At 45.5% G+C, this 12075-nt stretch overlaps 1 protein-coding gene across 2 annotated transcripts in view; it reads left to right on the forward strand.

The window, feature by feature from the left end:
* LOC126522309 (uncharacterized) overlaps positions 1-12075 on the forward strand; it is an 80704-nt gene that overhangs the window by 11884 nt on the left and 56745 nt on the right. For both annotated transcript variants that reach the window (XM_050171037.3, XM_055066340.2), the window contains exons 2-3: positions 5781-5951; positions 10582-10783. In XM_050171037.3, coding sequence (XP_050026994.1) covers positions 5781-5951; positions 10582-10783 — 373 coding nt within the window. The remainder of the gene's footprint in view (positions 1-5780; positions 5952-10581; positions 10784-12075) is intronic.

A 12075-nucleotide genomic window follows, 5' to 3' on the forward strand; every position in this document is an offset into this window, starting at 1 on the left:
TGCCGTGTGCATTTTGAGGAGTTTACTGCCCCTGTCCTTGAAATTTTTTTTTATGACATGAATGCATTTTTAGACGCCGTTCCTGTAGCGAGAACCTGCCTTGGCTGGGCAAGTAAATGCTGCTCGCAAGCAAGCAAAGCTCACATTGAGTTTAACATTGCACTTATGAATGTGGTGCTCTGATGAAAGAAAATAGTACTAGCTTCATTTTATTTTCATCCCAAAACAGTGTTGAGAGTGTGTATACATCGAGAAAAGGTGCCTTGGATTTATTCCTACTATTTTAAAACTGCAGAGATCGGCTTGCTGACCTCTACAACCGCCGATGAGTAGCACCTATTAGTACTACTTAAATATTTAATTAATCGATTGGCCTGCTGACAGCCAGAACTGCTGATTAGTAGCAGCTATTTGTACTAATTAACGCATTATTTATTTACCTGAAAATTTACTTAACTTTCAGTGCTCACTTGCTTATCCTTACGTGGATAACGCATAAGCATTGCCGCCACCGAAGGTCGCGGGTTTGACTCCCAGGAAGAATCATGGGTTCGAGTGCATTAATTAGCTATATTATGGCGAAAGCCTTAGACCTGTTTCAAGGTCGCATCGATAAGTAGAGAAATTATCACACGTGACCTAGGGAAGGCCAGAAGCAAACCCAAACAAGTGCAGTCGTGTATAAGATATGATTATCAATTAGCAAAGTTAATTATTTATTGGTGACAGGATTGAGGTCGATTAAGGTGGATTACCGTGCATTAGGATGGATTAAAGTGTATTGGGGTGTATTTGAGTGATTAAGGTTGAATAGAGTGGATTGAGATGAACTGAGACCAAATAAAGGTGGATGAAGGAGGATTAAGGTGGATTAAGGGGGACTAATATGCATTAAGATGGGTTAAGAATGATTAAGGTGAATTACAGTAGGCTTTACAAGACTTCTGCCTTCGCGTCTCTTAGGCGACAGCTAGGGACAACTGGGACTTTATTAATTAATTTCGACTTCATTAACACCAAAGGTAGTGGGTTCCACTTCTACCAATGGTGGAGGATTCGACTGCCGTACTAAACTCTATCGTAATTAAATCTGTTCCTTAATTTATTCTACTTTTATTATTTGTACCTTAATAACTTCACCTTCATTAACACCAAAGGCCCTGGGTTCGACTTCTAGCAAAGGTTGTGGGTCAGAGTGCCTCAATTAACGATATCGTTAATATTGGGCCTTAATTAACTTCGGCCTGATTAACACCAACGGTCCTGGGTTCAACTTCCACAAATGAGGGTGGGGTCGAGTGCCTTAATTAACTCCTACCTAATTAACTGTGCTTTAACTACGTTCGCCTTGATCCACACTGCGTCAATTAACTTCTCCTGAATTAACCTGGCCCTAATTGACGTCGTCACCTGCCTCGATTGGCTCACTTCGGCCCCCTTGACTTTTCTGACCATCGTGTGGTCACGCCTACACCGGTTTTTACACCCCATTGGCCATATACTGCGTTCGCATGATTATTTCTCAGTCGTTATCAGTAATAGCTGATTACTAGACCAGGGCTGCCGGGGCCCTGGACTGAGGAGTCAATCAGCGCACTCTGGTGGAGCGCAGCAGCATTTTCACAGCTCAGTAAAGTTTTTCAACGTGCTAAACGCGACAATACACAAACATTAAAGAACGCATCTGGAAAGACACTTGCTTTGTTCGTAAGTTGCGAAGTCGGACGACCCGAGCACCTTCGTCAACGCAGAGCTGCACCCCCGTAGAGCTACCTGTGGTGCTCCCGCCCTCTGGTGGCAAGCCAAGGCACGGTGGTGCCCGCCATTTACGACGCCTACGGAACGTCAGACAACTGAACCTAGCCTAGTAACGTCGACCGTGGGCGCCTGCAACTCAGCGCATGCGCAGGCCGTCTCCCGTGCGGTTGTCCTCCGCTTTCCGCCTCATGCTTTCACTGCAATCTTCTACACTTTTCTCATCGCACGCTCTCCTTTCATTCTGCGTTCGCTTTCGTCTTTCGCTGTGCTCGTTTACTCGGTTACGCCGAGGTATGATGCCGATGCACGCCCTTGCTCAACGGAGCTACGGGCGCCTTAGAGCTGCACTTTAGAATTATTTATATAGGATAGGAAAATCGTAGAAGGCACCTGCATGGCCTATGTAAGGTCTCCAACATATAAGGTACCTCTAAATGTAGTAACTAAAACGTATCGTGACAGCCATCACTCTCTGGCGGGCTGATAAACTGCCGTCGCCTGCTACGAGATTAGATACAGCACTGCGGTGCTTTAAATGTTTTTTTTTATTTCTTTGTCTTGGCACGCGACACCCAAATACCTTAGCCAAAGCAGGCGGAGAGGGGCATTACAGACAAAGCGGTTCATGTGTGCTGAAGTCGCACATAAGCAGATTTATGTTTTGGGAAATAATGGTGCAATTATGTTATATTAAAAATCAGCCGTCTATTATGAATGACCTGAATTATGAACACACTTTTCAATCCGTTGATTCGTGCTATTTAACGTTGCACTGAGCTATATATTCAGCTGATTATAAAAGCGGAATCGATCCACAGGGTTGGAGATGCATAGCTCAGTATAGGTACCATTTCCTTTTGGAATAACAAACTCTAATTCCTTCCCGTGTGCTGAGGTTAAACTAAATGTGTCAGCATGTTTATTTCTTTATTTTAATGCGACAGCGTTAAGGAGCTCGTGTCGTAGAAAAGCCGGTGTCGTTGGCGTCGGTGTCGGCGTAAGCGGCGTTGGCCATGAGCGATAAATCCCAGAAGGCACTTCATAAATAAAAAAACATCTTGCATGATGGGCTGGTGGGAATCGAACCAGGGTCTTCGGAGTGTGAGACGGAGACGCTACCACTCAGCCACGAGTTCTTTTTGTTTTTATTACCCGCTTGGCAAAAGAAAATATGATGTGAGTATTACATGGCCATAAAAACAACTAGTCAATGCCGGATCAGTGTGGTGTGATAAGAACGATTCAGGCTAGTCACTTTATCCAAAGGACTTAGCCAATCAGGAGGATCACTCTGTGCACAGAAAAATTCGCGTATATATACCACACTTTCAATGAAGTATTCATGTGCTGGGGCCTGAACAATACGCTCATGTCTAATATCCATACGCGTTCGCCACACACTGTGCATGCACAGAAGAATGAACAGATCGACAGGCACTCCCTCTGGTTCCGCGCATGGCAGGAAGCGTATCCCGAAAGCACTTAACGGCAATTCCTTTTTAAGGCTACGCTTTAGAATATCCCACAAAAACACTGCGTCATGACAGTCCAAAAAGATATGATCAATCGTCTCCGGTTTTTTGCATATAAAGCAATTCACAGACCAAGGTTCGTTCCTTCAAAACGGGACAAAATCGCCTCTAGTGAATGCGGTGTTGCCTTAGAAACGTGCCGTAGAAAGTTATACTGCGGTGTATATCGGTAATGATTACCATGTAACTTACAGAAGTCGCAGTTTCACGAGTAGCGAAGTACGTTTCCGCTACATTTCTTCTGCGCTATGCGCACACGCAGAGCCATCTTGCGGCAAACACAGAAGACCCCCTCCTCGCAATGTACGGCGCTGCCCCGACACGTGGCGCGCCACTCGCCCCATGAACGCGTCCGCCTTCATGGCGCGTCGGGGACCGGCTATCTGTGCTGATCACGACGTTTCGCTGGCGTAGCGCGTTTGAGTAGGCGGTGCGAACGGGGTGCGATAACGCTATCGCGTTCCACTCTTGAAGGCGAAGCTTAAGCGTCCTCCAATTTTTTGTGGCCGTTTTATAATTCTTTACGTGTATGCACGTGACCTGTGACGCCCGAGGCAGAATGTATGTCTACGGCATGCTTCCTGGATATAAAGATATTTTTTGAAGTTATGGCCGTGTCTGTGTGCTCATCCGCTCGTCTGGTGTCCTTGTCTTGTTTGCGGTACACTAGTGTTCCAAGCTTTTGATATGTGTTTTAGTGACATAATCAAGGCTGCAATTAGTGTACACTTTCTTTCGCAGCCTTTCATTGTAATAAACTAGCGAAAGCCCACTGCGCTAACGGGACAGAGGCCAAAACGCAGGTACAGGCGCGTATTTTCGCCTATTTACAGTGACACAGTTGTGTGTTTAAAAGCTGCACACCGCTGTTCGCGCATGAGGTAACACATAATCGAATTATGCCTGACCGCATATATACAAAAGCGTCGAAGCACCGCGCTTAGTACATTTATTCAACCTAACAGAGTGCCGGTTATATTGCCGAGTGAGGATTTGCGCCTTTTTACAAGTTAGCGCGTTAAGAGTAGATGAATTTCAGTGGCTTTTTCCTAATGTTTCAAACTTTGTAAGCGCACATTAACGCCATATAATTCAGCGACCTTTTTTAAGTACGAGCGTTGTAGTTTCTACGCATTGCTTAGATGTTATTTAATTTTACTGGACTGTTCTCTATAAAGCCATACAAATGGACCCTCAGATATCCCTGAGAATGATAAGGGTTTTCGCCATGCCACGAATAAACACGGACTCCACAAAATCGCCAATTTGCCTAACTTACATTACGGGACATTCGCATCAGGGCCTCTCATATTGTTGGCAGCGTTGCTACAAAAAAGTGGAATCTTTTCCGTGTAGGTCTTTATATAACGCAATAAACCTTGCCTTGGCGAGTTGGTTAGTGTGTATTGAAGCCATTGTAGCGCATCCTTCGGAAGGACGTTGGAGCGGGGAAGTCCTCGATCGCTCGGAAATAGCGCCCGTGATGTCCTGTCCTCTTCATTATCCATGTTACTTTGCGCTACGATGGCTTCAATAGGTTATTTTAGGTTTTTCGCCTTCATCACGTTGAGTTGTCTAAAAGAGGGTCTCGAAAAAAAATATTCTGAAAGCACCAAGGAATCAATTTCCACACAAACTATTTGCCGCGGATGGGCACAACTACGAAAAAAATGGCGGCTTGATATGCGCATAGATCCTAAGGAAGAAACAATAAGTAAATATTCCCTCAATGTAGCGTTGTATTTAGAGCTTGCAGTCGTAAACCTAACGATGCAGCCCACCTCTACATGGCAATTCGTGAAGCGGCACGTGGTCGTCGCTCCTGAACGTGAAGAATTTATTTGATGTTTGCATTTGTGAAGTGTGTGTTATTACCAATTGTAAATAAGCAAACTAAACATAGGACTTCATTTCATTCTGTTACATCAAGTTTTCGGCACGTGCTCGCAGCGAGCCATAATCGCCTGGCAAGCTTCACACAAGCTGCATTATGACTGCCTCTATGACGAAGCAAGCAATCACGTTATCGTGTTTGTCTAAGTGCATGAAAAGCGAAAAGCACCGGTGTTTGCAAAGAAAGTGGATGGCCTGCATAAGCATACGTCTTGGTCTTTTATGGTGGACAGATAAACAGTCCAAGGTTACCTGACGAAATACTCCAGATTAAACGAAGCGCCAGCTTCAATGCCCCTTGACTTTGACTCCTACTCAAGATAACAATATCTGGGGCGAATTCACTGTCGTTCTCAGTAAAGACTAGCGATATCTAGGTCTTCTTTGTCCAAGAACAGCATCCCGCGCCAGATTTGCAAGTGCAATAGCGGGCAAATTGTGCCACGCTGTCGCGCTGAGACGGCACCCCCTCTTTTGGCAGCAGCAAAACATTCGTTCATAATATCTATAATGAGCGACGTTTCTAATGTGGCGTGTCGGTGCCCAAAGGAAAAATTTGGTGAAAATGGCGTTGATACTTGGCGTTACAACCTGCAGGGCAGCGTATGCCTCACTTTGGCCGAAAGAAGAAACACCGCCGAGACAAGGGCGCCCATCAAGGAATACGTAGTGTCTTCACCTTACCCGGCCCTAGAGCTGCTTCCAGACGAGTCCTTCTACAAGCACGTCCAGAGGCGCTTCTTGGAACGCCCGGATAAGCCAGCACTGGTACGTGATTTTCTCGCCGCCGGTTGCCCCGTTTGCCGCTTTGCATTTCGATGATCAAGGGACAATGCAATTTCTATTTCTCGTTCATACCCTTTAACGTGGTACTTTATGTGTATACATTGGTGCCAAATAATCTTAACGGACGCTGTGAGCACACAGAACCGCACTGCAAAATTATCGACCGTGGACTCAGCTACCCTAACGCGCACTTGGTTACAAACTCCGTGTTAAGTGCCAACAGTGGCCGCGAATATGCCGCTGCGGACCAATGACCCGCGACGCACGCACACTCCTCCTATGTATCGCCCACGCAAAAGCGCCCCTCGCAAACTTGGGGAAGCAAACAGCAGGACAACCTTATACCACAGAGAAAGACATGCATCAAGAGCGGATACTCCCATAGAGCCCGATGGCCGAATTGACTGTAGCGCGCGAGCGGATGGGATTAACACCTGAACCCCACCTCCGATTTCGGCTTTGAACGCTAGCTGTCATGCGTTACGCCGGCTGCGCTGATCGGCGCGGCATTTGTTCTTGCTTCTTCTGCTTGACCACGCGCGGTCTTGGTGAAGAATGGTTTTATTATTTAGTAAAAATTATTTCGAACGACCTTTACAAGCTTCCATCGAATCTGTACGTACCAGGTGCAATTTCATAAAGCAGACGCAAGACGCCTTGTGAAATCAGGAATTTTTTATTTCCCTCTATATAAATGCTCGTTCCGGGATCCTTGTGCATTCATCCAACGTTGTCGCACCAGGTAAGCAGCTGTAGCTCCTGTACGATGCTCCACCGGACGTCATCAGCTGAAAAAAGTAAATTGCAAGCATGTGTCATCTTGTATTCAGACCTTTAGAAGTACGCGTGTAGAGGCGAAACGTGCGAAAGTGGTGAATCGGTGGCATTACAAACAAAAGCAGTTCGCTTTTACATACATGGCGCAGAAAACACCGTACTCATCCAAAACAATACCAAAAAATATGAACAAAACGTTTTATTTCCAAGCATTCCCCCATTCGCGGACATTATTTCCTACACTTTAACATCGCAAATACACAGGCGAGTGCGCATTTACAAAACGACTTGGTCGCAGCCGATAGGATGGTACGTTACATACACAGAAGTTACCACAACACAGGCACTTAGCCAGCCCATGCTAGACGCTCACAGAATGTCTTCTACTCTCACTCAAGACAAATGCGTGGGTGCTAAGCTTGTTTTCAGTCTTTCAGAAGACTGAATTTTTGAGTTCTTGGTTTTTGAGCTCCTCGGTGTTATCTTTCGCGCGTTCTGCCGGCACAAGCAACACACTCCTGTGTTATCACTTCTGGCAATCGCTCGTCGCGTTTTCGACAAGCGTGAGTACTGAATAGAGTATGTTGCGCCGCCATAGAAAGCGACGCAAACTTGTCTCACTAAGGTTGAGTACACTCCCAACTGTCACCGTGGCCTAGCCACATTTCGCTAACTGCGTCACAATTCCAACCACGTTGAGCGTGCCTCCAAAGTACCCCATGACGTAACGAAATTAATTACATTAATGTTGGGGTCAGAGAAAACGCTAAAACTTCTCCCACTAAGTCTCAGTACACGTGAGACTAACTGCGCCACACGGCCGACCTCGTTCTATCTAACTGCGTCACAACGCCCGACACCACCGCAGTGCTTGGAAAGTACCCTAAAAAGTAATGAAATTAATTCCAATAATGTTCGGGATCAGAGAAAGCGGCAAGACATGTCCCCGTAAGATTCAGTACACGCGAAACTAACTGCGTTACACGACCGAGCTGCTTTTCGTTAACTGTGTTGCAACGCCGGGCGCGACCACTATGCTTCAAAAGTATTACATGATATTGCTAAACATTTTACTCTAATGTTGGGGGTCAAAGAAAGCATCGAAAATATCTCTCAGTACGAGTTATTAACCCAATTTAGCTACGCCAGGACGACCGGGCTGTTTTGAGGTGTCTATACGTACACCTCAACTATCCTGATTTTTTTATAATGAATAGTACTATCGGAGTTAATGGCAAGCAGGGCTATGTGTACTAAAAGAAAACTTGGCCTTTATTTGCACTGCGTGAAGTATCTGGTTGAAACAATATTGTCGAAAAATTACGTACCAAGTGACCCAAATCGGTCCGATGGTAGGCTTTGAACTCGGTCCCCAGAATACAGCAGCCCAATGCTCTACTAATTTGATCACGCACTACCCAGTGATTCAATATGGCGTCAAATAGGTTAGTCGCGGCCGTACACGCACACGCACACGCACACACACACACACGGCGATGTTTCCGCAAAGTGCTAATTGCATTAAAGTTAGATGTTTGAGTTCTGCGAGCCGAAACAACAACCTCATCATGTGGCGTGCTGTAGTAGGGTCTCCGATATTATGTGGGGACCTGAGCCTCTTTAACGTGCATTTAAGCTAAGTATACACGACAGTTTTGGCATTACGCCAGCATTGTAATGCGATCGCTGCGCACGGAATCGAAGCCGGAACCTTGAGATCAAGCGGAATGCACATGCAGGGTCAATGTCTGGCCTGGTTGTCGGGCCAAGCGCTCACGTGAAGGAGTTACGCAGACGCCAGCGGCCAATGGGGCGGTGTGTGATATATATACAGGGACAGTAAGCTAGAGTGTGCTAGCGGAATCCTTATGTTTAGTCTTTAACTCTTATTGCACCTGACACGTGCGGTGACAGCGTTCTTCTCTACACATTGCTCATTGTGCCAGTTCATGTGGACCGTGCAATCTAACTATGACACGTGTGTTCATCGTGAACAAACGAACAAAACAAATACACGCCTTTGTGATCGCAAACGCGATTCCACACCAGATAGCTGGTCCAGTAAGTCAGACCAATTCAGCCCATGCTGTCACACTTATCGCTGATTAAGCTTAACACATCGCAGATGACTTTGCCAAGGAGAAGGAAATGCCGCTCGACCTTTCCATCTGGCAGACGTGTGGAGCTGGTCGGACTGGGCGAGGGCAGATTCTTGTGATGACACACATGTCACGTGATACCCTATTTGTTGCGGAATTTCCTGCTCCAGTCTGTCGTGCGATCTCTCTTTCGGAAGGCGAATAGCATGTGTACTAAGCTACCGCAGCGAGTAACTGAAAAAAAAAATAGACAAAGGGCACGCAGATCCCGCGCACACATTAGAATCTGTGTGAAGCAATGCTTTAGTAGACCCTTTAATTAAATGCTTTTACAGCCAACGATGATGGACATAGTTTTGAATATTGTGATCTTAAGGAATGAGTTATCTCATGGAAGGTATACGTTTATTCACAAAAAAGGTCACAATTTTGTAAATTGTCGTGCTGTTTTTATGTTTGCGCACAGCATCGATCACAGGCTATGCCGAAACGCTAAATCTAATTCTGGCAGATGCACAGTGTGAGACGTACGCATGCTTAGAGATATTCCAAGGACGAATGCAATGTACTAAGCTTGTTGCGGGAAGAACTGTGATGACATGTGTATGCACACAAAAGTACGACACGTATCGAGCAACATTTAGCGATTCTCTTGCGTGGCAGTGGAGGCATCTCTATTGTGGAGAATGGGCCCAAAACTGGCCCACCTTCAGTGGCACATACCGAATGGCTAAATAAATAAAGTAAATCAAACTTTCTTCGAAATTTAAGGCGCCAATCACTGTTTAGAGATATCCATGAGCCAAAATTAAATGCCCAGGTTTTGGTTAGAATTGTAGTGGAACACGCTCATTCTGGAGGATTCGCCAAAAATCGATGAAAAGGCCGGAAATTAAAAAATACGTGAACTATATATATAATATATATATATATATATATATATATATATATATATATATATATATATATATATATATATATATAATGTATGTATATATATGTATGTATGTATAAAGAGGAAAGGCAGGGAGGTTAACCAGATATCAGTCTCCGGTTTTCTACCCAACACTAGGGACGGGAAATAGGAGTTAGAAAGATGAGAGAGGAAAATGCTAAAAAAATAGAAATCACCGTGCTACTAACTTATGTTAGTGTGCTGTAGACGTGCCTGTGAACAGACATTATATGTTGATGTTTTATACAGCAAGGTAATATATTTTAAAAAATTAACTGATATCTGCATGCTTGGCCAGCATACAAGGATTGTAAAAGCCAGCTTCATATTACCTTCGTATACCCATCCACAAATATATCAGGCAACACAGCGACCGACTGAGCAGCCAGGAAGCCATGCGAAACCCGGGAAAGTAGGCAAAGAAAGCTTTGCTTCAAACGGGACAAACAATTGCCCAGTATTTGCAATAGCCTCTTAAAGCAGCCGTTGAAACGCCAGCCACAGTTTTGCTTCAGTTAACTCAGTCACGCCTAAGGCTAAATTGCCTTGCGGCTTCTCATCTACAAAGGACAATTTATAATAAAATACACCATGCTTTACCTTAATTGCAGGCCATCAAAATTTTTGAGATACAATTGAATATTGACACCATTCTTCAAGTCCTTCTTAGCACGGCAATCCCTTCTGATGCAAACCACAAGCACAGGAGGCCGACATGCAATAAGATAATTGTGACATCAAAAGCACGTTTGGTCACTGCAGTTAAGTGACTTTCACGCAGGAACGAGATGGAAAATGGCTCAGCTTCGCCAAAGTTCTATCCCTCATGGAAGGCTATGCCAGTGGCTTCCAGAGGCTGGGTGTCTCAGCAGGATGCCGTGTTTGCGTCAACGTGTCCAACTCGGCAGCATCGCTTCTCGCATCCTACGCCCTCTGCTGCACAGGAGCGGCCGTCGTGCTGGCCAAACCGTCGCTGACAGAACGTGAGCAGGCCACTGCTGCAATACAAGCAATTCGACGAAGCAAGCAATACCACATGCTACGAATGTTGCATTGCTTGCTTGTTTCTTTGGCTTTTTCTGGTTTTGCTAAGATGTTTAAAAATGAAATGTGAAGGCAAAAAGTTCGAGACGGAGGCTACGGATAAGGCTACAATAACTCAGCTCAACAAAAAGAACAAAACAAAGTTTAGTGTATCATGTTGTTCGTTGTTTAGACTTCATGGCTTTGAGGATCGGCCCACATATTTAGTACAATCGGGGGAACAAGTCCAAAAGCAAAAGTTTGCAGGGCCTATTTGTGGACTGCCCTATCTCCGGAATCGGCTAATATGCTTTGTTGAACAGTTCCGTTTAAGGTTTAAGATGCGCGCGGTTTAATGTGCACATCTTGTTTAATATGGACCTGTTTGCGTTAATTAACCGTTATTAGGGCTCCGTACAAAGCTCTACGCTAGCTCTGTGCGTATTTTTCGTTCCAGGCTTCATTTCGACACCTTTTCTCTTCGTTCTACGTGCACCACAATGCCTGAAATAGTCTTATTTTAATGAAAATTTACAGGAACTGGCAGCTAGATACCCTCATCGCACGAAACCAATATATATAGCAAGTTGCTAAATAAGACCTTGTCCTTAAAAAAAAATGTCTCGCTGAGTGTCAGGTGCAAACCCGCGCGCTATTGCATTTCTGCAAGCAGCTACTAGATAGCACTAGTGGTCCTGCCGACAATGGCCTTATCATTATCGTACCTCCCGACGCTCAGCACCAGAATGAAACTGCAATTTTGGCGACTGTGGTCACCGACTGCGGCGCGGCGGCTCTAGTTAGGCATGGCCAGAGGGTGCGGCGGGCGGCATGCAAGCCCCTACAGGATGTACCGGATCGGCAATCGGGCGTGATATCAAGTGCAGGGGTTCGACGGACGATCCCGCTAGTGAAGCGGACTTGGGTCCACGGGCGATCTGCCGGCAATTACCGCGAACGCCTGCCAAATTCGCTGCGTGTGATTAGTCGAAGAAACTGCGCAGGCTCGCATGTGAATAAAGTTAAAAACTAATTTCGCTCAGCGCAGGCTAAAGTGACAGTGGCGGGAGTCAAGGTCTCGTGTGTGATGTCTACATCTTGTGACAGCCCGCCAGGCACATTGTACTGGGCGATGGCTGAACGCAGAACGCACCCATGGCATCGGTAATCTCGTAGTTTCATGTAAAGTTTAGTTGACTGGAACGCGAGAGAGAGAAGTTTAATGGTACAAAATGCAGAGAGGTCGGCCTGA

This window comes from Dermacentor andersoni, chromosome 6, assembly GCF_023375885.2.
Source record: "Dermacentor andersoni chromosome 6, qqDerAnde1_hic_scaffold, whole genome shotgun sequence".
Classification (NCBI taxonomy): Eukaryota; Metazoa; Arthropoda; class Arachnida; order Ixodida; family Ixodidae; genus Dermacentor; species Dermacentor andersoni.